Below are 25,723 nucleotides of genomic sequence, written 5' to 3'. Positions count from 1 at the left end.
ATCCGAATTTAAACCTGAATAATTTTGCACCTGTTCTTTGTACATTAATGAAACTTCCTACAGAGGTGGACATACATCATGGTAATATATTTTGAAAGTCACTAACAAAGTTACATTCACATACTTACACAGCTTCATGGAATAGCCTGTATAACGAAACTCAACGTGGTGGGCGGTGTTTGGATATCTGTGATATCTTGGTATTCAGAACCCAAGGCATCATGATGAAATTCTGAAAATTAGAAGAATTATCATCAAAACTTAAAGATTCATTTTTCCGTAGCTGCAATACGCCCTATAGAACAAACCGGATGTAAGACCTTCGTGAAAATGAATATATTGTTCTTAAGGTTGATATAAATATAATATGTAGAAATGGGGAAAATTCACTGGACCCGCTTTTCCTAAGTAAGTGTGCGGGGTCCTTTGAGGTGGCCATAACTTTGGAATGCAAGGTCGGATTTCGATCAGGGCTTCAGAAAGCCCTTTCAAACGGTTCATGAAATATCAATATTTGCAGGGCAGTACTGAAAATATCATGATTTTTCTTTCAAGCCCCAAAATCTATATTTTTTACATTCCTTATATTTCGTTATTGACATGAAAAACTATATAATTTATTCTACGGAACAATTGTCAGAAGAGAATAAGTCTATAGCTCAATGTACAAAATGTGGGCAAAAGAAACTGAGTGCTGAGCAAAACGAGGGCATTGAAATTGTAAAAATTCTTTGCCTGCGAGTGTAACGCTGCTACAAATAATTTGACCTGAATTTCGTTCATGTTCGTATTCGTGTTAATTTTCGGACCTTTCCTATGACATAACTACAAAGGTTTTTATTATTCGCGATTTCAACTATTGATAGGGGCGCTGCGATAACTAGATGATGAGTTATCTTTACGAAAACTATTGGGAAAACAATGTTATTGTAAATTTTCTTCCATATCTCGGTATTTGTGAAGGAAGTGAATTGAATTATTGGATTATTAATTGAACTCAAGTTCCTCCAACACTTTTTTGAAGGTGTTGGTGCCGTTTGATGAAGATTTTACAAGAACTGAAATCAAAAAAATTCATTTCCATCATTTCACTTACATGATTTAATGTAATTTGTGGAAATACATAAATGAATTTAAATATTTCAGATGTATGTATTTATTTGAATGAAAACATATTATTTCAAAATGCCAACACAATAATTATTTTCCAGCAATTACAAACAACTCACCAACACAAGTTGGAAACCGAATTTAAAGTTCTAATGAGAGAGTTATTGCAGTGTCAAATTTTGTCCCGCGCTATTACCGCAAACGTTATATCGACATGTACGCCATGTGCAGATTGGGTTCATATACATGGTGAGTTGTTGAGGTCAAAAGGAACATTTTGTTCTTATACCATTTTTTCCGGCTCCACCCTGATAAAAATATATAGGCATTTTAAGTTTTCATAATGAGCTGTGCCACCCCTGGATAAATCAAATTACCTTCAGAATAAGTAGCTAAATCTGTGACATTACAAATCTGTGGATCTTTTCAACAGAGTTGTATTCAGCCAAAGTACCCCATATTTCAAATTTCACAGATACTTTAGAATATCAAATTGCTCGAAAAAGGCAAATATTCATTAGTTAGCGTCCAACTCAGTTTCAAGTGTTGGGTTCTTCGAATTTTTGTTATTTTCATGGTGGGTAATGGTCATAATGAGAAAACTGGAAGACGTGGGTCGTATATTGTGTTCGTAAAAGATTAATCAAATAAATGAAAAACCGAGTGAAAAACTAACTTCCTAACATTCATTTCATTCGATAAAAACGTTTGTGAGATAGAACTAAAATAACATTTTTTATGATTTTTCAACAACCTGTATCTTTTAAACCGAGCCGATTCGGAAAGAATGATAAAGGGAAAATGTGATTCTTTTGACCACAAGAATCTACTGATAAAATATTCGTACGAGTAAAAGACGCACCCTGTATAACGCTGCGGTGATAGCGTTAGCGCACGACTTAATTTACGGAATATTACACTGTACGCTAAACGTTGCGCTATTCTATATTGGAAAATTCGGAATTCGATCGGTTACCATCTTACATAACCAATATAACCAAAAAGTAACGAAATAGTTAATCTTTGTTATAGCCATCTCATAACACAAATATGAAAATAAATAAATAGTGTCGTCGTTGTTGATTAATGTTTAAAAGTTTACTTGTAGAAATTTGAGAGAGAATTTGAGGCTTTTATAGAACTCTAAGTACTCCTAATTATTAGCATAAAAATAGATTATGTTAACTATCAGCGCAGAACGTTTAACTGAATATCTACAATGATTTAAAAAAATATCAAGAGGTAACTGCAATTTCTATTGCCAAAGCTACAATATGATATGAATAGCACCCAAATTCATTGTGTCAGAAGTTTAGGAAATTCTCAGCAAACTCTGTTAAACTGGAAAATAATTTGAGTTCAGATTGTTTATAAGTATAAGTTATCCTAAAAAAGCAATATGACAAATCGTCATTGTCTTCCGGTTTTGTGAAGTTATCCACGGCTTGTGACTTAGAGACAGTCGAATCGGCGTTACAGGGCAGATACGAGTTATTGCCATATTTATTTCGTGGTTGGATAATTAAGTCTTACGAATTCCAGGTGATAATGCGACAATATAATATGATATTTGATTTAGTAATTATCGATCACATAAATCAAAACCAGCTGTATTGCTTTTTGGATGGCAAACGAAGTGTTAGAGAAAGACAAAATCTGTACCGGAAGAGGTGACAGTGTGACCAACATAAATATATTTTTGGTGTTTCATGTACACTAAAACTGCAATTATTTTTTTTTGAATGGCCGGCCAAGTGTTAGGAAAAAAATTAATTGGTCACTTGTGGGGTAAAATGGAAAGGAGAAGCGGTGTTTTGGTATGCCTATTGACCGCATAGACTAAAACCTCAGTGAATTTTTTCTGGATGGCCGTCGACGTATCAGAAAAAAAATTAAATCAGTCACTGAAGTGGAAAGGGGATGAGGTGCTATCTGAAAAAAAATTGTTTGGGAATGCCGGCTGGAATTCGGAAAAATTCTTCCAGCCTCGACTTTCGGTAATCTTAAAAACTTCATATCCCCGAAAATAGTTCGTGCTCATTGATGATTTTTTCACTGAAATACTCGGGGGGACATATAATATGCATATTATATATTCTCAATTCAGAGGAAATATTTGAATGGAAATATGTGTTTCCATTCAAAAGCTTGATCTGATGGGGGGCACAATAGACGTTAAGGTCGCAGTGACATGTAACCGCCTTATCAAAATATAAGTATAACTATTTTGAAACTTACACTTGGTTATTATATCAACAGCGTATTATTGAAGAGTCGAAGCATGGGCGTGCGCAGGGGTGGTGCCCTGGCATGAGATGGGGCTGATGTATTTTTTAAATTTTTTATCGGTGATGCCGAAATTGTGTTACTTCACAACTTTATGAATACAGTCTCACAGAGTAACGGTGTCGGGATTTACGATTTGTTATGTTTGCGATGCGTTTTTTCCCCCTCCCTGTCTCGCCATTTTGTTTGGCACCCCCTAATGAAAAGCCCTACGCACACCTATGAGTCGAACTAACTGCTCATTTATTAAGATGTATATAGTTCAAAGAAAAAGAATTATCCTTTATGTTTCTATCCATCAGAAAATAATAGCTGCTTCACTTTGATTTCTTGTAGGTTCAACTCCCTGAAAGAATTATCATCTATGAATTATTTTCGAATGATTCAAATGATATGCACTATAGAGCAAAAGAAAAATTTATGCAAAAGATAGACTGCAGCCTCTTGGTTGTTTGCTCCGAGCACTTGGTTATTTGTCAAGATAAGAAATTATTGAGTATGTCTTTTAATGGGTCTATAGATAAAGAGTGGAATTTTTCTAGTTTTATAAGATATATTAAAGTGACAGGAGGGCCACCTGGAAATGAAGGACTTATTTTAGGATTGAAGAATGGTCAAGTATGTAGTAAATCTTATAAATGTTATATCCTTTATCGGTGAAATTTATATTCAGTTATAGAAATCAAGAATTTGGGATTCAACTTTCAATCCAAAAAAAATTAAAGTTCAGATAAGCTTGCTTGTGAAATTCTGTGTTTGAATCTTTCTAGAACATTATGAGTATCCTTCAAGATTCCTTTAAATTTCTTAAAATAAATCCAGTGGATAGATATAATTTTCTATTATAAATGTACTTTTATTTAGTGATAATGTAATTTTTTTTCAACTTTTCTCAGGTGTGGGAAGTACACTTAGATAATCTTCACCCCCTTATGAAAGTTAAAATTAATAATCCAGTTCGCTGTCTTGATTTGAGCTCTTGCAGGGAAAAATTAGCAGTCGTAGATGATTCAGGATTATGCCAAGTTTTCAATAATATGAACAGAAGTCTTATATATCAGGTAATTCCTACTCAAATCCATACTAAAAAAAATGATATAAATTTTTTTGTAGGAGCCCAGTGTCAACAGTGTTGCATTCAATAGTCTATATGAGGATATGCTTGCTTTTAGTGGCAATAATTCCCTGGCCATAAAAGTATCTGAGATCATTCCATTCAAACAAAAATTACCAGGTAAGTAGGCACAAGTTAATAATATGTATAACACATACTGATGTGAAAGTTCAAACGTTTTCCGATGGTTATTGAAATTCAAGACTTATGGTTGTATTCTGCTTTTCATCCGTTCAGTTACGAATCTGTAGCGTACGATCGATCTGAACGTGTTCGATTTACAGATTCGTACAATTCTGAAAATTTTCCTGTAACTATCTTATTTATAGTCTTACTTTTGAACTAGTTATCCTAACTAGGTACGGCTTCCTGTAAGCTACAGATCACATCCAGAATTCCAATTACCATAACGTACAGCGTAATCTGTACATAAATTACTGTAAGTAAAAACTGAAGAAATCTTTAGGTGTCATCATGTTAACAAAAATTATACTCGGTTCCATTTTCTTATGAAATTTTGGTTTGCGTCGTGGTGTCCCACCTGAATTGCCCAATATAAATTTTCGAAGAAATATTTATTATGACTTTATAGCCTTGCGGCTTTCACACTCCTCTCCAGAGGAACATTCACTTATCCCAGATATCTCAGATATCAAAAGGATTAAGCTCTGTTGGAGCCCTTTCCAGGTTTTTGAGCCCGTGGTGGTGGTCGGGTTCGGGCCGCTCCTCGGCTTATTGCTGTCGGTTGGATTCCTGATGCACCCGCATTTCCTGTCGAAGCAGACGGTGTTACTCTGCATTCGCCATGTACTGGCGTACAGTTCTCGCCGTTCACAGCATTGCCGCCTTCTGCATGACTCTATAAATATTTTCGTTCAACTGAAGTTTCAAGTTCTCTGGTAGTTTCTTCGGTATCAGGCCTGTAGATAAAATAACAATAGGGATGGTCTTTATATCTTTCAGCTTCCACTGTCTCTTGGTTTGTTCCTCTAGATCTCTGTATTTTGAAATGTTTTCGGTGTGTCTATCTAGAAGATTGTTATTATTTGGAATCGTCACGTCGATGAATGGTGCTCTGTCCTCATCCCCATTGAGTAATATGGGGTCTGGTCTATTGTGAATTAATTTCCGGTCTGTGAGAACCTTGCGATCCCAGTAGAGCTTGTGGTGTTCATTTTACAATACTGCATCCGGATGGTAATTGTAATAAGAAATCTTTTTCGAACTCAGAAATCTGTGTTTTAATGCCAGCTCTTGGTGAAGAATCTTGGCAACAGCATCATGTCTACTCTTGTACTCCGTGCCCGCGAACTTCTGACATCCCTCGGTGATGTGCTGGATAGTTTCATGTGTCGCACAGCCATAACGACAGCTATCGTCCTGATCCTGGATGGCGAACATGAAGCCCTCTGTCTCAGGAAACAACCTTCCGGAAGTCAACCAGTAGTTCGACGCAGATCTGTCGACGTAATCATGGTTGACCTCGTTCTGATGCCTTCCATGCAAAGGTTTGCTAATCAGTTTTTGCATTTTACTTTCTGCAGAGTGTTCGACGGTTTCCAAGCGGTCCTGTTGTAGCTTTGACAGTGTAGAACTATCAGTAATACAAACTACTCGATGGAGTTCTGACGAAGCAGCCTTGCTCAGGAAATATTTTCGAAGTCCTTCAATTTCCTGGGACATACGGTTGGACAAATCAACAATCCCTCTACCCGCAAGATGTCGTGGCAGCTCTGTCCGTTCTATTGAGCTTTTGGGGTTATGTTTATTGTGTTTAGGCAGCATCGTCCTTATTTTTCTCTATAAGGCTGCTGAATCGGTGGTGGTCCAAGAGATGATACCGATTGAGTAGCTTAGCGCCGAGCAAGCGTAGGTATTAAACGCTTTTATCAGATTCTTGCAGTTGAGGCCAGTTCTCATTATCCTTCTCAATCTTCGGGTGAACTCCTCCGTTAGTTCATTCTTCAAAGAGCTCTGATTGATTTTTCTTGCCTGTTTCATGCCTAGATTCGTGTATTTGTCTCCTTCCCTTAATGCTTCAATTTCTGCACCTTCCTCTTCTATTTTTCCTTTCGTTATGTTCAGCAGTCGACATTTTTCTAGTCCAAACTTCATTTTGATGTCTTCGAGAATCCTTCAACCATTTTCAGCATCTGTTGCGTCCGCGTATTATTGGAATAGGTCCTGTTGTAATGGAGCCATCTGCTGCTTTCATTTGAAGACTAGTACGCCAGGTTGACATGGCGTTTTTCAGGAACTTAACAATATTAGGATCCAACTTGTAAATCTTCAAGATCTTCGAGAGCCATTCGTGAGGTATCGAATCGAATGCTTTCTGGTAGTCTATGTACGCAGCGTATAGATTCCTTCGCTTGGAGAACGCTTGATTGCAGATAACTGAATCAATTATTAGTTGTTTTTTGCACCCTCGGCTCTCTTTGGTGCATCCTTTCTGTTGCATGGCGATGATGTTATTCCTTTCGCAATGGTTGTGAATTCGATTTGAAATGCACGATGTAATTAATTTGTACATCGCTGGAAGACATGTGATTGGTCGGTACTTGGATGGGTCTTCTGTATTCCTTTGGTCTTTAGGTAACAGGTACGTTGTGCCATGTGTAAGGAATATTGGCATTCTTTCAGGATTTTCAATGACATCTTTTATTGCGGAGGTCAATTTCTCATGCATATTCATATTCATATTATCCTGATCCTCCATAGGTACCGAAGTACCCCTTAGGAGCTCTGTAAGCTTCGTGCGAGTTCGGAGAATTGGATCAGCATGAACCAAAGTTGCTCGATCCAGAAGTTCCGTAATCCATCAGGCCCAGGTGTTTTCCGGTTGTATAGTCCTCTGATAGCTGATTTTACTTCTTCAATTGTGATCATGTCATGTTGCATCGGCTTATATTTTATAGCTTCAGACTTTTCATCTTCAATCCATCCGGTATCTCCATTGAACTGAGGTTTCGTTGATAATGGTTCGGTCCAGAATTGTTCAATGGCTTTCTTTGGTGGTGACTTTCCATTTTCTCCATCAGACGATGTGAGTGACCGGTAGAAAGTTTCTTCCGACTTTTCGAATGAATTATTGTCTCTTTTCCGGCTATAATTGCATTTATATATTTTAAGGCGTTCTGCATACATACTTAACTTTTGCTTCAGAGTGTAGAGGCAGTGGTGAGCTGTAGCATTCTCCGCCTCTCGTTCTGTGTGTGTTCTCTTTCTATCCATGATTTCTTTGGCAGCTTTCACAACCTTTCTTCCGCTATTCCTGTTCAAGTACTCCGTCAGTCGTCCAATGTCTCTTCTTAGTCTCTCTGTTTTGTGTTGAAGACGTTTCTGTTAGGTGGCGCATGAAATTTGTGTAATTTTGGACCATCGTTGTTCGTTCGGCGATTTTTTGCCCATATGGTGTTCGCTGTTAGCGTTGCACAGTAAAAAACTAGATGCAGATATTCCAATGAACTTCCGTTCTGTAGGTACTCAGGTAAAACGTCCTTATTCAAGATGTTCATTATGAGTGACAGTTTCTTGGATGTATTGAGTCAGGGAGGTGCTATTCGAGGAAGAGGATCTGTTCCTTCCAGTTCGGCAAATTATCTTCTCATGTCAGAGTCAACTTGTCGGTGGAGTTCATCCTTATCCTGGTATTCAGGCTCACTTGCGTTGCAAGATGGACTTTCAGTATCAATTTCTTCTGGCTGTTGTCCCCCAGGCATGTGAATTTCATCAGAGGTGCTGATGTTGCTTTTTATTGCTAGCGGACGCTGAAGTTCTTGTTTAATTGCGTCATTTCTCAGAATTACGCGGTACTAGTCTGCCACCCATTGTTCAGGGATATTGAGATTTGGGTAGGCGTTGCAGAATTCCTCAACGAGCCTTTTCCTATACTTGTTCGTGTTCTGCCCTGCTCCCGTGATGCTCCCGTGATGCGCTTTCCAACTAACCCTGCTTGGGTGAGCACTGGCTGAATATCCTGCGCAGCACATTCAGCGGTTCGAGTCGGCAATTGAATTGGACTCGTTTGTTGCTGTTGTTGCTTTGGTGCTTCTTTTGCAGCAGGAGCCCGCTTGCTCAACATCCTACCACCGACGTCCCCTGTCATGTCCAGCGCCGGCTCCAGACATGCCCTGACGATCCCCAGACAGCGACTTGTTTCCGAGGCTTCTCGTTATCACCATTTCCATGACAAATTTTTCAATACAGGAAGATTCCATTTGAAAGAATTGCTGAACCATTGATGAGAGATAAATTTATATTTACATAACATTCAATACAGGACATTACTAAATTCACTGCTGAACTTGAATCGAGTATTATTTTGTTTTCAACCATGTTGCACAATTGAATAGAGTTGAGTATCACACTATTACAAGAAAAAAATTGTTATATTAATCATTGAAATTCTGAAAGAAAATAATGTAATAACAATCCATAAGTCTTAAAATAATCATTATTGTGTACCACTATATTGTTGTATTTAGATATGAAATAGAATAAATAACGTTGCAGCACCTTTTCATTCAGAGCTTGATCTTATGCAAGATAAAGGTAACATTGCTCAAAATATCTTCTCTACAGATTGTTTGCATTATCTGCCAATGGAGCACATCGTTCCATATTCAGCTGCGTTCTTATTCCAGTGGAATAGGATATAAATCTATTCCCGATGCCGAAAATCGTAATGTCAGATTCAACAAATTCAATGTTTCATTTCAAAATTTGCTCAGAATATAATTAATTTTTCCATTTGAAGTACTGCCGTTTGACCAACCCTTTACTCTGTAATGTATTCTTCTTCTAAGGCTTGGAATCATTATGTATCTGAAGTTTTTGATAATTCAGAACCACTCAGTTTTGAGGACTCCCCAACTCTACCAACATCTGATGAGTCCTGGGGGACATGGGCCTTTTGTCTGAAGCTGCTAATGTGTTACTTGAAATGAAATCAAAAGATAAGATATTAGGGTTCTTAGTACCCAAGATTCATTATAGTAACATTATTTAAATGATTGATTTCACTTAATACATTTAAAGTATTCAGTACACACACCAGGATCAGGCGATGAAATCCTGGATGGAAAAGCTTAAGTTTTCAAACATTTTTTTTCTGATATAAGGATGAAATCTTCATCATAGAAATGGCCAGAGCAAACATATACCTTGAAAGATTTTGTAAGTTTTAACTGGTCCATATCCACAATCTTTGTCGAGCAGTATCACTAGGCATTCTAATGAGAGGAAAAATTATTTGGTTATGAGTTAAACAATACGAATGAAAAGAGCTAGTCCCAAGCTACGCCTATGGAAACATAATGTTTGTTTTTGTTAACTTACCAGTGAATGGATTTCCCACTGCCTTTACTGCCGATTTCTTTGCAAACCTCACAGCAATATATCATTTTTGCAGTTTGTCCTTCCAAATAATCATTGTCTATCACCATTCTCACATAAATCGCCTAATAACAACGCCGTTTCAAGAATATGTAGATATGTCGACCATTCGAAGTGGGTTGTTAAATAAACAACGTTGCCAAACTTCTTTCTTCGTCTTCTCCTCATTTTTTTATATTAAATTTATGAACATAATTTCAATCTGTACCTTCGCTTAGAACATATCACTAAGCATTGGTATTGTCAGTATCATCATTTATTCAATAGCTGATACATTTCAAATTGAAATAATAATATCACATTTCCTCTCGAAAGGAAACGAAAACCTGGGATTATATACATTTTAAAAAATATTGCCAACGCTGCTCAACAATTCGGCACCATTCGTATACCTTCGGAAAACACAATTCTTTCAACCAATCGTTGCATGTGGTTTATTGTTTCGGTTTTGTTCAAAATATAAACATATAGCTATCGTATTTCGAAGACGTCAGTCTCGAGTGAAATCTTGACAAAAGAAGACGTGCTATTGTGCTCCATAGACATAGAGACATGGACTGAGTAATGCCAGCATGAAATTGGCTATTTATTAGAGAGAGAGAAAAGCTCGTCGGGACATACCTTTCTCTTTTTTGTTCACATAGAGGTGAGTGTAGACCAATCAAAATTCTAGAAAAAGACAACTGCATTCCCGACGTGTTTTTCTCTCTGTCACTTTTTTTGACCGTATTTCATGCATAGATATAAAGGGAAGGCACAGTCCATGTCTCTATGTCTATGTTGTGCTCCTAGTGCTATAAAAGAGAAAGCGGAAGAGAAAGTCGAGGTGAAAGTGCCCACTAACAAAGCTACGGAATATTTGATTCCGACTGTGAAGTTTGTGTAGGTTCTATATTTGTTATCGGAATTTTAATTCCAATTGCTTTGAGTAGCAAAGTAATTATTGACTAGATTTTAAAATGTCTGACCATTCGGACTCCGATTCCGTAATGGAAGAAGACGCGCTAGGAATCGCTAATGTCGTGTCCGAACACGATATTTTGAGAGTAGAGAACGCAAGTTTGAAAGCGAGGGTGAATGAGCTAGATAGATGCGTATCTAGCTTAGTTGCTGAGATTAAAAATCTCAGGGAGAGGCTCGAGTTGCAGGAGAGAAATAAGGAAAGTCCTTACTCCAAAGCACTCAAAAAGAACATTGTTTCGAAAAATGTCCAAGAAATGACCTTACCGGTTCAAAAACAGAAGATGGAGGTGGTCAAAACCCCTCAAAACAAAATTTCCCCACCCGCCAAAAGAGTGAGAAAGGATAGCTCCTCGTCCAATGAAGACTCGAACAAAAAAAGAGTCTTGGAAACCCCAGCCCAACAGAAAACTACTCCAGTGGAGGAGAGGAAAGAAAAAATCCCCCCAGTCACCCTGAGAGGTACGTCCGAATGGACGTCAATTTCCAACGCGTTAATGCGAAACGGCATTAACTATAGCAGAGCGACAACTGCGAAGGACGGAATTAGGGTCGTCCCACAAACCCCACAAGATCACCGAAGGATGACTGAATTCCTCCACAAAATCAACAGAGAGTTTTACACTCTCCAACGAGAGGAGGAAAAGAAATTTTCTCGGTAGCGAGATACCTACCGCTGGATGCAGATATCCCGACGATCCTTGACGACCTCAAGGATCAACGGATCGTCGATGCTGAGGTCATAAGGATGACCTCAAATATAACAAAAAAGCCGATGCCCTTATTGCTGGTTAAAACCCGGAATAAGGGTATCTTCGAGGTGAGAAAGCTCTACAACATGAACTGTGTTGTTGAACCTAAGATAAGGACGACCGGGCCATATCGCTGTCAGCGATATGGACATGCCCAAAGTAAGTGCACTTTTCCATGGAGGTGCGTTAAATGCTCCGGTAATCACAGCTCCAAGGAGTGTACGCTTACCAGGGAGAACGAGGAGCGAAATGCTTCTTGTGCTCTCTGTGGAGCGCAAGGACATCCAGCCAGCTACAAGGGATGTAGCGAATGGAAATTGGTCACTAAAAAGACCAAGAGATCGAACCAAACCAGCTCGAGGCCAACACAAAATACTCCGAAGCCAGCCCAAAACTCTTCGGAAGTGAAGAAACCCCAGGAAACTGCAACCAAAGCAGTCAAAGAGACGAAGTAACCAGAGAAAAGGACGGAAAAGGCAAAAACCGTCAAAAAAGCCGAAACCAGAAAAGGAATTTCTGGAATCACTGAGGAACTGGATAAGTTCACGAAAAACCTCCTCAGCACGATGATGCAGAATCTGGAGAAAGAGATTGATAAAGAAGATGCAGCAAATTATTAAGAATATTTAATGGCTGATACGACGATGAAGAACAATCTTATAATCGTCTCTTGGAACGTCGAAGGATTGAGAGCCCGCAGACCAGAATTCGAAGAACTGATTGAAGAGAAGAGACCGGATGTCATAGCTCTCCAAGAAACAAGACTTAATCCCAACGTTCGGATAGCATTTCCCAATTACGATATCTACCGAAATTATAGACCTAACAGCACAGGTGGCGTTGCTATACTGGCTAGAAGGAATATGGATCACCATTTCGACCAAATATTCAATGGTCAAGAAGTAGAAGCAATATCGATTATTGTGAATACCAATCGAGGACAAGTGAAGATTATTTCGACTTATAAATCACCGGATAAGGACATGCTGGAAGAGGATCTAAAAATGCTACTAGAAGGAAGACACCCGAAAATCATAATTGGTGATCTTAACTGCAAATCGCAGGAATGGAGCACTAGGGTGGAAAATACCAACGGGAGAAGACTGAAGATTTATGCTGAAAAACTTAATGCAGTTGTGATAGGACCTGATATACCGACCTACATACCAAGAGTAAATGGACTACCCGATGTACTGGACATTGTCGTAATGAAAGACATCACTGGAGAAATCAGCATTGATACAATAGAAGACGGAACTTCAGACCACAATCCCATAGAATTCATAGTGGGACATGGCCCAAGAAACGAAGAAGAGACACAAACCAAGGATCGCACAGACTGGGAGAAATATAAGAATTTACTTCAGGAAAAAATCACGGAAATTCCCCAAATAAACACCCGGGATGAATTAGATGAAGCAGTTGAAAAATTGGAAAAACAAATGAAAGAAGCCTATGAAGAAAGCACCAAGAGAATAAGGAAACCAATTCCGAAACATTCACATGGAGATACGCCAAGGGATATAAAGGAACTTATAAAAAAGAACAGAAACTCAGAAAAATCTACAGAACAACCAAAAGAGAAGAAGATAAGAAGAAACTGAATAAGCATAGTCAGATATTGAAAAATGCTTTAACAGAACTGCGTAATAACAGATGGCACCAGAGATTAAGCGAACTGAATACAATAGATCACTCGGCTTGGAAAATGCAAAAACGCTTACGACGAGAACAGACAGTTATACCTCCACTGCATGGAGCAAACGGAATGGTATATACGAGACTTGAAAAAGCCGAAGCACTTGTCGACTCAATTGAGAGAGAAGCCAGAATAAATTACAGAAATGATGATGACAATGAAGATCTAGAAGAAGAAGTGGAGGCAAACGAAGAACTGATGATGGAACCATCGGAAACCGAAATCATTCCAAAACCGGCTTCACCAACAGAAATCAAAGAGATCATAATGAAACTGAAAAACCGGAAAGCACCAGGAGAAGATAGGATAACGAATTATATGTTGAAGAAATTGCCTAGAAAAGGAATAGCAGCCTTGACGAATATAACAAACGGAGTGATGAGGACCGAATACTACCCAAAAAGATGGAAAACTGCAGAAATGATAGTTTTCAACAAGCCTGGAAAGACACGGAAATTTCCTCAAAATTATAGACCAATCAGCCTACTATCAGCACTAGGAAAAGTCGTCGAGAGGTTTATCGCCAAAAGGCTGAATGCAAGATTATTAGGAACTATTTGAGGAATAGAAACTTTCATGTGAAGATAGATGGAGCAACCTCTCAAACCAGACAATTGGAAGCGGGAGTGCCTCAAGGATTGGTACTTGGACCTCTGCTTTACGTAATATACGTTTATGATATCCCGAAGAATGCTAGAAATATGCTCACCCTGTACGCAGATGACACAGGAATAGCGTTCAGACATCGACGCCCAGAGATCATACACCGGAGACTGCAGGAAGCCATAGATGAATTATTCAAATGGGGCATCAAATGGAAAATCCAAATCAATGGAAGAAAGACTCAAGCAATATTACTGCAAAAGAGAAGATTGAGGATGGAAGAAAACCTTGAAGTTGATGGAGAAGAGGTTGAATGGAAAAATGAAGCAACATACCTAGGAGTGACGCTTGACAGAGAACTTACATGGAAAAACCACATCAAATGTGCTGTTGATAAAACAAAAGCCGCAATGAGTAAACTTTATCCACCCATAGGCAGAAGAAGTCATATGAATAAGAACATCAAGTTGACGATGATTAAAACTATTGCGCGACCACAACTCATATATGGTTCGGCGGCATGGGGCTTCGCAGCCAAGACCCACATCAAGAGAATACAGGCCACTGAGAATAAACTCCTTAGAATGGCGATGGACGTACCCGGGTTTGTTAGGAACAAACAAATCTACAAGGACTTGGAATGGGAACCAGTTACAAAATTTATGAAGAGCAAGGCGGAAAGGATATTCGACAAAGCCAAACAACATCCAAACGAGGAAGTACGAAGATTAGTCGACTACGATCCAACGGAAGAAGCTAGAAGGTCAAGAACCTACCACCTAAGACCGAGAGATCAGTTAAGGATTTAAATGAAACCAAAGAAGAGCTTAACCTATAAAAGCTATAGGCAGCATACAACTATCAACACGACTATGATCGTGTGAGAGTCCAGAAACCATAAGAGTCAACTGGTTAATAGGCAAAATTCCCGAAACCTATGAAGAAGCAGTTAAGGTTTTTTTTTAGCGAGTCGAAGACGTTTTGTATCCACAGGCCTATAACACCAACTGCAAAGATTATAAAGTAGAAAGATAGGAAACGAAGCGACTAGAGTTATGTGAGCGCCATATGTAATTCGAATGTGTTTTTAAGGCCCTAAGATTGGTTAAAATTTTAATTCGAGGCACATATGAAATTTTGCGAGATGTCAGAGTCATATGGCCATTTTGATCAAACAGGTTTTGAATGTTTTGATTCTCGTATCCATAGACAACCTCGTATCGCCTTTTATTTTTCAAGCCCGTTCTAGTTGCTGATTATTGAAATTTGTGTCTAATTTCTTGGCGAAAAGCGCAGAATATCCTTCGAAAATTATTGAATGGTGAAGAACTGTGGATCAAATGAAACGAATTTCACTAAGGAAAATGGAAATGTAAGTATTAAAACTGATAACATGTGACTCGGTCATTCATTGATTTTTATTTTCAGTGCTACGAAGTGGATAAAATTTTCAGGGCGTAGTATGCAGGAAGCATTCCTTGCATGAAGGGCCCATTAAGGGGAAATTATGACTTTTATACGTCCATTCAAAGATTCTCAATTGCCTTCAATATATTCAGAAATGCAAAAGTTTTATGGATTTCGACTTTTTTTTTTTGGTGTAGCAGGGGGAAAATCTGCAAGACAGACGAACCACCCTCATCTCCTGAGGGAGAACAGTGTGGGGTTTCTCACTCTCCTGAGCTCGAGACCCACTAAAAACCCTAAACTGCTTCTTGAATTTTGGTTCCGGGCATTTGCCTATAAACCGTTGATCTCTTGGTCGGTTTTCTTCTCGCACACTATCGTGCTGGGATTTATGTGTTTATCCTCTATTGGATTAACACTTTATTGAATTTTTCAATAAGTTTCTGTTGTTATTTTAATCTCTTTTTAATTGATCTCTTGGTCTCCTTCGGTAAATTCGCATTCTCCTTTTGTCTTCCTCTGGGTCGTAGTCCACTAGTATCCTGAGTTCTTGATTCGGATGGTTTTTCGCTGTTTCGAATAATTTCTCTGCTTTTCTGTTCATGAATTCCGTTATGGTTTCCCATTTCAGGTCCTTATAAATCTGTCTATTCCTGACAAACCAAGGTGCATCTATTGCACATCGTAGCAGCTTGTTTTCAGTGGCCTGAATTCTTTTGATATGGGTCTTTGCCGCGAAACCCCAGGAAACTGATCCATAAGTCAGTTGATGCCTAGCAACGGCTTTGATTATCTTCAATTTTGTCTCGTTAGACATGTGGCTTCTTCTTCCTATCAGAGAGTAGATTTTATTCATCGCTGCTTTCGTTTTGTCGATTGCCTGTTTGATATGACTTTTCCAAGTAAGTCCTTTGTCAAGCGTTATTCCTAAATATTTGGCTTCATTTTTCCAGTCGATTTCTTCGCCGTCAACTTCCGGTTTCGTTGTGGGTCTAGTCTTTTTTTCTGTAGTAATATTGCTTGGCTCTTTTGTCCATTGATCTTGATCCACTTTATGCACCAGTCATTTGTTTCGTCAATCGTTTCTTGTAGAACTCGTTCTATTACTTCTGGGTTGCGGTGTCGAGTTGCTATGCCTGTGTCGTCAGCATATAACGTTTGCATAGTTCTTGGATTCTTCGGAATATAGTGAATGTATATGTTGTACAGAAGTGGCCCAAGCACTGTCCCTTGGGGTACTCCAGCCTCTATATCTCTTGTTGAGGAGCATTCTCCTCCCACTTTCACGTAAAATCTTCTATTTTTGAGATAATTCCTGATCAACTTGCATATTTTGATCGAATATCCAGCACATCTCATCTTATATATTAATCCTTCATGCCATACTCTGTCGAATGCTCTGGCGATCCCAGGAAAACAAGACCTGTAGCTTGTTTATTTTGGAATCCCCCTGTAATGTATTCTGTGAGCCTTAATAATTGTTGCTCTGTCTCATTTAGCCTAGTGGCGATAATTCTTTCTACTAATTTTCCTAACGCCGACAGTAGACAGTAGTTTTGTGGGAACTTCTTCTCTTTGTATGGTTTATTGAATACTATGACTTCTGCTGTTTTCCATTTATCTGGGTAGTGTTCTGTCCTCATAATTCCATTCGCGATATTTGTTAGAGCGGCTATACCTTTTCTAGGTAATTTCTTTAACATAACATTCGTTATTTTATCGCTTCCGGGAGCTTTCCTCTTCTTCAAACTTCTAATTATTTCCCTGATTTCATTTGGCGATGTTGGCTTGTCTATTTCAGTAGTCGCTGGTAATTCATCCATTTCTTCATCATTTATTCAACCAGTTCTTCCATATCTTCATTATCGTCGTCTATCCTGTAATTTATTCTCGATTCTCGTTCGATCGAGTCCGCCAATGCATCCGCCTTATCAGTATTGGTATACGCCATTCCCCTTTCTCCGTGTAGGGGTGGAATTTTAGTCTTTTCTCCTCGTAGGCTTTTTTGCATTCTCCATGCAAAATGATCGATTGTATTCAGTTCTTGAACCCTTTTGTTCCATCTGCTTGTTCTTAGATCTTTCAGGGCATTTTTCAGAACTTGGCTATGTCGGTTGAGGTTCTTTCTATTCAGATCATTTTTATTCATCCGATATATTCTTCTGAGTCTTCGATTTTCTCGTATAAGATCATTTACTTCTTTAGGCGTATCGCCATGCGGATGACTTGGTGCTGGTCTCTTCACTCTTCTCGTGCTTTTTCCGTAAGCTTTCATTATAATCTCCTCCAGTTCATCAACCGCACATTCTAGATCGTCTGGAGTGCTTATTGTTGGAATTTCTGTTATTTCCGATTGTATTAGATGGCTGTATTTAGCCCAATTGGTATATTCTCTTATTTCTAGCAGTTTTTCTTAAGAGAAAAACTTGACAATTGACAATTGGAGAAGAACTAAGGTTCTTCTCCATCACGCACCAAATTGGACAATTCTTTTTTTGTTGTGTTTATTATTGTTAGTGCAAGGTTTATATAACAAAATATTCCCGAAAAAAATTGTACAAAACAGAAAAAAAGGCATTCCTTTTTCTTACGACCAATCGAGCAATTAAAGAGTACTTATAGGTTTTCGACAATCACGATGAGTTATTATTATCTACCCTAGAAATAATTTAAATGGCAATACTAGGTTTGCCGGGTCAGATAGTGTTTCATAATTCATGAAATTCAGTCGTCTGTTCCGGTTTATTTTTGTTTCCTTTAGGGCTATAATATCAGGTTGTCTCTCTGATATTATTCCTTCTATCTCGGCTTTCCGAGTGTTGATCCCGTTTATGTTCCACGAGATTATCTTGAGGGATTTCTTCCTAATATCCGCATTGTCCATTAATTCAGTTTACTGAATAATGCTTGGAGTTTTTTCTCCATTTCGCTCTCAATTTTCGACATTATCTTGTTGAAAATTTTCCCGGTGAAGATATCCAAATCATCGGCTGATTCAGATATCTTTTTCTTCTCCTGTTGACTGTTCACAGCCTGTTTTATTGGAGGCTTCTTCTGTTCTTCTTTTTTTCCGGTTTTGAAGTCTCCCTCTTCATTTCCTGTTCTGTAGGTTTGGCCTTCGCTACTTCCTGCATTTTTTGAACAGAAGTTTTAGTTACCGGCTTTTTCGGTTCAGCTGGTTTTCGGGAATTCTTCTTTCTGGTCACCAGCTTGAACTCGCTACATCCTTTGTAGCTAGCTGGATGGCCCTCTTCTCCACATAAGACGCACGTGGCATTTCTCTCTTCACCTTTTCTGGTGAGTGTGCAGTCATTGCTGCTATGGCTTCCTGAACACTTCACGCATCTCCACGGGAAGGAGCATTTGTTCTGTGCATGTCCGTACCTTTGGCACCTAAAGCACTGGCTTGGATTTTCGGGCCTCTTTTTTTGTTCAACCACATTACAGAGATTGTAGAGTCGCTTCACTTCGAAGATTTCCTTTTTCTGGGTTTTAACCAGGTAGAGAGGTATGGGCTTCTTCGTCTCGTACGATGTCATTCTGGACACCTCAGCGTCTGATATTCCCTGGAATATCAGGTCGTCCTTAATCAACGCAAGATCAGCGTCGATTGGTAAATGCCTGATGACGACATATATCTTCTTCTCTTCCTTCATTTGGTAGGTAAAAAATTCTTTACCATGGTGGAAAAATTTGGTAATTTTTCGATAATCATCTACGGTTGACATGATTCTAATACCGTCTTTAACTACGGTTGCGCGGCTATAGTTCTACGTTTGGTGTAGAGTGCTTTAGAAATCGCTACCCAATCTGAGGTGCCCATCATCGTGATGGGTGGGATTCTGTCTTTTCTAGGCACTTCAGGTGCTTTTTTGGTATTTTCCTCGTCTGACGAGGAGCTGTCTTTACGCGCGCGTTTAGATGGGGGCACATTTTGAGGTTTAGCAATCAGCGTTGCTTGATTCCTTTTAATGTCAGAAGTGACATTATTTCTCGCTGCCGAACTCGCAATTTCGGCAAATGTAGGGGGTTTCGGCGCTGAAAGCTTATTTATTCCTTCTTTCGCTAGGCGGAGTTCGTTAATCAATTGGCGGACTGTTTTATTCAGTTTCGCGATTTGATTTTTCATTTGCTCGTTATCCTCTCGTAAAGTAGTCTGTCCTTCAGACTCATTCCCGCTGAAGTCATCGACTTCTTCTGTGGCTTCCATGTAGGAACCCTCATTATCTGAGGTCTCCGACATGGCTAAACGTTTTTTAATCTTTTTACAAAGGTGATAAATATCAATGAGAGAGAAAAGAACGAAAATCACCAATTATTATATAGAAAAAGTCTCACCTGATGTGATTTGCACAACCATCGATCGATTCGATCTGGACTGAATACAACACAACACAACAAAACTCATTCACAAAACTCGTGTAATCGAAAAATCACTCAACACGTCTACTCGCTTCGACGTCTCTCTCTCGACTCGATGGCACTATATGTATGAAATATATCAAAGACCACCTGCTGGTGTTTTATTAACCCTGAAAGTTTTAACCAATAGGAGTGCGTTCGTTTTGGGAAGTTTATTGGAATGAAATGAAGAATTTGTGCTCTCCTCATTCCACACAAACAATTTTTTTACGTGCTTACGAATTCTTGTATGGGAAAAAATTGGAAAAATTAATTATATGAATAAGAAACTCGTCGAATTATTTTGTATAACCTGTCCGGTCTCCCCTTACACAAATATAGAAGCTCTTTGAATTTCACAAAAAATGTCGAATAAATATCTCACTATTTCAAATCAAAACTGAAAGAGGAAAATTTTCGACCCGAACGAGCCTCGAACTCTAACGATTCTTAAGAATACGGATTATTTTTTCATTTTAGGGTAAATATAATTTATATCGAGCTCATTTTCCATTATCAGGAATGATGAGACAGAAAAGACCAAGAGTGCGATATGAGAATACATCTATCATTTATATAAATTAAAAATACCATTACAATCCCATAATTTGAAATTTGAACGTAAAATTCGTATTGTCAGATGTGAAATGTTTCAATAAATTCTACTACAGTCGATTGATGGTTTTGAATTTCAATTAACCATTCCCGATCTCGATTTGCTTGTTAATGAAGCTTCTGCACCCGAAATGATTCCAAAGTTTTTAAATTCGAAAGCAATACTCCTCTATCGTCCGAATTATTCACGAGACTACGAGACCACTGCGAGACTCTCGTACGAGAATCGAAACGAAACCAAGAAAAGTCTCGTCTCGTCTCGTTCATGGAATATCAGGTCTCGTCTCGAAAACGAGACGAGACGAGACTCTCGAAAACGAGACTCTCTTGGGCATCACTAACAACTACGGTGATAGGAATTTCTGCTATAGTCACACTGGCTGTAACATACTTATGGATGCGATATCTACGCCCACTTCTTCGAACCAAAAGAGCCAACAGATCAACCACTTAGATAAATAAAACAGAAGCAGAAATCCCATTGACGGAGATTCCACCAATACCAAAACCACGCCAACTAATTTTCGACCTTGACCAGCTTTACGCCGAGGCGAAAACGGAACTCCAGACAAGAGCCCAACTCCGGACGTCAGCACGCATTTCTGACCATATCTAATAAAGCACTTGATACGAACAATGATCGAGTGTCAATTCCAAGCCACATCCATCACGTCTGCAATACTTCGGCCTTTGGATAATGTTCGAAATTCGAACATTATTTCAAATTATCCATTCCGATATTCATTTCCGATGGAAAATTCCATTAGAATTCGAATTGATGAACAATCGGAGTGGATCACGGCACCTACCGAAATCTGCTGACTGTAAGGAACATGGTAGAACAACCGGGGACTTCGCGAATCCATTTGTAACCAAATAAGGAAATGTTAGTTCATTGTTATGATTCGATTTAGTATATAAGCATAGATTGTAATCAATAAATCATCATTCACTTATCGTTTGATCAATTTACCTTACCGGCAACTGTGGACTGAGTTAAGACTTCCCTTTAACGTTCTGAGTCTGGTCGTTCAGTTGTGTCAAGTGTTGTTTCAAACAATAGAAGCAACACTGGAGTTTCATAAATACAATATATTTACATATGTTACAAATTACAGTAACAAATCATAGAAAACTAGGGAGGTAACATCTAACAGTTAAAAAAATTTTTTCATGTATTCAATCCAATTGTTAATTTTCACAATTTAAGGCCTGCAGCAGTGGCCACATTCGAAACATTGCTATTTCAAAAATCATCTTAGTACTGCTTCAAAAATTTCAATTTTAGATGTCTATCTTTCTTTTTTATTTTCAGGATTTGTTGTTGGATTATCAGGATCTAAGGCGTTTTGCCTCAATGGACAAACAATGACTACCATACAGCTACCATTAAGCGCACCTATGTATCAGTATATCGACAAGAAAATGTATAGAGAAGCTTATCATATTGCTTGCTTGGGTAAGAGATATTTAAAATATAAAGTAACTGATATCGCGCTGTGGATGTTCAATTTATGTATTTATTTTTACACATGGTGATCTTGATGCAAATTTCAGACTTTCAAATTTTCACAGACTACCTGTATTCGTTAAAATTCATAATTTCACATGATAAGAAATATAATGGGGTAATGGGTACTGAATTCAATGTATTCTTGGATACTTTGTAGTGGATGTGTATCTTGGATGAGGCAATCCAAGCTTCTGATTTTTTAGTAGTGAACTACTCCCCTTGGAAGAATGGAATTTTGCCAAAGATTTTTTCTCTATTGAATTGTATATTTTCTGAAATAATTATAAATTTATTCAGTTTGGTTTTCATCCATGAATATGATTTGAGTAAAACAGGTTTTCAGGAATTTGGATGTGTATTTATTCTCAAATATTAATCTATTTGCCTACGTTCCTCCTTCTTCAGGGCTCAAAAGACAAACATGTGAATGAACATTCATGAAGGACACTCAACAAAACACTAATTCAACATAAGAAATGGACCATGAAACTAACCTCAAGATTTTCAATTGGTTAGAGAAAATACATGTGTAGGTCTTAAAAGGCAAAAATATTTCCTTATGTTGAACATAAATCTCGAAAACATCAACCACGAGGACGCTAACGCTAACAGGAATGTCAACTACAAAACATAGATTCAAAGTGAAACAGAAACGTCAATTATAAAACATAGATTTACAATGGAACGTCAAAATTCAAAATTGATACAATCATAAATAATTGGCAGATCATCTTCTTCATTCTTAGGCTGGACCCTCCAGTTTAGGTGACGTCAAGTAATATACGAATTTTTTATGTCCTCTCTAAAATTTGCCTTGTTATTACTTATGGAAATCATCTCACTTTTATTCCTTTTGTAACCATGGCTCTCCACATCAAGTATTTTTATATCGTCAAAGTCGAAAACATGACCTTCACTCTTCACTGAACGTATGATGGGTTAAAGCAGTCTTCTCTTGTTGTTACTGTTCCTCACTTCGTATCGGTGTTGTTTCATCCTATCCTTCAAATACTGTCTCGTCTGTACTATGTAACTTTTGACAAATCCTTTTTAGTAGGCTCTTTCAGTTTTGAGAAAAATTTTCCGGTGGTGCAAATGTTGTAGTAGGCGCATGTGATATTTAATTCTCCAAGTATCCCTCCAATCTTGTAAGATAGGCCCTCGATAAAAGGGAATCTATGAAATGTTCTAGTGTTTTCTTCTGATATGGGTCTAGGTGTATTATTCTCTCTTTCATTTTATATTTCACTAATGAATCTATCTATGAGGTATTTTGGATAGTTGTTCTGTGTAAGGATATTCCTTACATTTCTCAAATTTTCAGCATGAAACTCCTCATCGCTTAATTTCAATGCTGTATTTACCAAGTTTTTCACTATGTTCATCTTCTGTGTGGAACTATGGTTACTGTAGTAATTCCTCAATTTGTTTGAGTTGCTGGGTTTAAAAAACCAACTTGTCTTAAGGGTGTTTTTCTCCTTTTTGATTAGAATGTCTACGAATGGAATTGAGTCGTACACTTCATAGATTAAATGAACAGAGAATAGATGGACCACTCGAAAAATACAGTGACTCTATCAAACACAGTGGCGACAATTGTGGTCTCGTTTTTCATCGTTTTAGCAAGAACATGGCGGATTTGGTCACATGACGTGACGTGAGCCAATCCGCATTCCGAATTAGAGATCATAGCATTGAAATCTGTGCTTCTAAGCCGCCATATTCTCGCTAAATTTCCAATTGTCGCCACTGTGTTTGATAGAGTCACTGTATCGAAAATCAAACTTCAGCGTCATCTTTTTTTTTTCAGAGTTTTTTCTGTAGTTCAACTATTTAATAAACTCTATGACTTTAGCCTTGCGGCTTTCACACTCCTCTCCAGAGGAAAATTCACTTATCCCAGATATCTCAGATATCAAAAGGATTAAGCTCTGTTGGAGCCCTTTCCAGGTTTTCGGGCTCGTAGTGGTGGTCGGGTCCGGGTCGCTCCTCGGCTCCCTGCCGTCTGTTGGATTCCTGCTCCACCCGCACTTCCTGTCGGAGCAGACGGTGTTCCTCTGAATTTCCCATGTACTTGCGTACAGTTCTCGCCGTTCCCAGCAGTACCGCCTTCTGCATGATTTTATAGATATTTTCGTCCAATCGAAGTTTCCTCAAGTTCTCTAGTAGTTTCTTCGGTATCAGGCCTGTAGATGATATGACAATAGGGATGGTCTTGATATCTTTCAGCTTCCACTGTCTTCTGGTATGTTCCTCGAGATCTCTGTATTTTGAAATTTTCTCAGTGTGCCTATCTACAAGATTGTTATTATTTGGAATTGCCACGTCGATGAATAGTGCTCGGTCCTCATCCTTATTGAGCAATATGAGGTGGTCTATTGTGGGTTATTTTCCGGTCTGTGAGAACCGTGCGATCCCAGTATAGCTTGTGATGTTCATTTTCCAATACAGCATCTGGATGGTAATTGTAATAAGGAACCTTTTTCGAACTTAGAAGTTGGTGTTTCAGTGGCAATTCTTGGTGAAGAATCTTGGCAACGGCATCATGTCTATTTTTGTACTCCGTGCCCGCGAACTTCTGACATCCCCCGGTGATGTGCTGGACAGTTTCATGTGTCGCGCAGCTATAACGACAGCTATCATCCGCCACTGAAGCATCCTTGGCGATATATTTCATGTAGTTCCTTGTTGGAATCACCTGATCCTGGATGGCGAGCATGAAGTCCTCTGTCTCTGGAAACAGCCTTCCGGAAGTCAACCAGTAGTTCGACGCAGATATGTCGACGTAATCATGGTTGACCTCGTTCTGGTGCCTCCCATGCAAAGGTTTGCCAATCAGTTTCTGCATTTTACTTTCTGCAGAGTGTTCGACGGTTTCCAAGTGATCCTGTTGTAGCTTTAATGGTGTAGAACTATCAGCAACACAAACTACTCGATGGAGTTCTGACGAAGCTGCCTTGCTCGAGAAATATTTTCGAAGTCCTTCAATTTCCTGGGACATACGGTTGGACAAATCAACAATTCCTCTACCCCCAAGATGTCGTGGCAGCTCTGTCCGTTCTATTGAGCTTTTGGGGTGATGTTTATTGTGTTTAGTCAGCATCGTCCTTATTTTTGTCTGTAAAGCTGCTAAATCTGTGGTCGTCCAAGAGATAATACCAAATGAATAGCTCTGCGCCGAGCAAGCTATTATTATTATTATTATCTGTTTTTACGGTACATGTACTCATTTCCGACGAAACCAAATAAAATAGTGTAACGTTTTCTTCGCTTGATTAAAACGTCCAACTTATTAAAATTATTTATTTACACTTAATACACATATAACTCACAAACTAACTATTACACTACTATTTATTTCCACTCTTGTTTATTTCCACAAGTCGCTTGCACTGTAACTGTACTTGTACTTCTCTACCTGCTCCTCCGCTGGGCTTATTTAGGCGCCGGAAACATTCAGGTACCTTCGCGGTTATTCTGGAATTTCTCGACCGCTCTGGTTCTCGAAAGGTCCGACCGCAAGGGCCGGACTGGTTACACTGTCCCCTCCTTAAGCCTGTTCTGTCCCAGAACAGATTTAGTGAATTCCTCCGAGGACCGTGGCGAAACTTGCACTCATCACCATTCCTACAGTAGCCATTCTGATGGAAGTAGCACTCCACAGTTTTTCCAGGCTCTCTGGCCTGCTTTGTGTTGAAACTGCACACCAGGATCCGTATACCAGTCCCCTGAAATACCACCTCCAACATGCTTCGCACAACTCGCCAATTTAGCTGGTCCAATCCACAACCGAGCTTGGGAACAGCTAATTTCCTAACCCCAAAGCGTTGATGGTCTTCTTTCAAGCTATGCAGTGCCGTCCATAG

General features: G+C 38.7%; 1 protein-coding gene across 1 annotated transcript in view; it reads left to right on the top strand.

Moving 5' to 3' along the window:
• LOC123323050 (intraflagellar transport protein 122 homolog) overlaps positions 1–25,723 on the top strand; it is a 216,085-nt gene that overhangs the window by 14,592 nt on the left and 175,770 nt on the right. The window contains exons 3-6 of the mRNA XM_044911251.1: positions 3,733–4,014; positions 4,293–4,457; positions 4,510–4,630; positions 21,660–21,803. Coding sequence (XP_044767186.1) covers positions 3,733–4,014; positions 4,293–4,457; positions 4,510–4,630; positions 21,660–21,803 — 712 coding nt within the window. The remainder of the gene's footprint in view (positions 1–3,732; positions 4,015–4,292; positions 4,458–4,509; positions 4,631–21,659; positions 21,804–25,723) is intronic.

This window comes from Coccinella septempunctata, chromosome 1 (genome assembly GCF_907165205.1).
Source record: "Coccinella septempunctata chromosome 1, icCocSept1.1, whole genome shotgun sequence".
NCBI classification, from domain to species: domain Eukaryota; kingdom Metazoa; phylum Arthropoda; class Insecta; order Coleoptera; family Coccinellidae; genus Coccinella; species Coccinella septempunctata.
The sequence above is the reverse complement of the archived record's forward strand: the minus strand, read 5'-3'. Positions and strand labels throughout refer to the sequence as shown.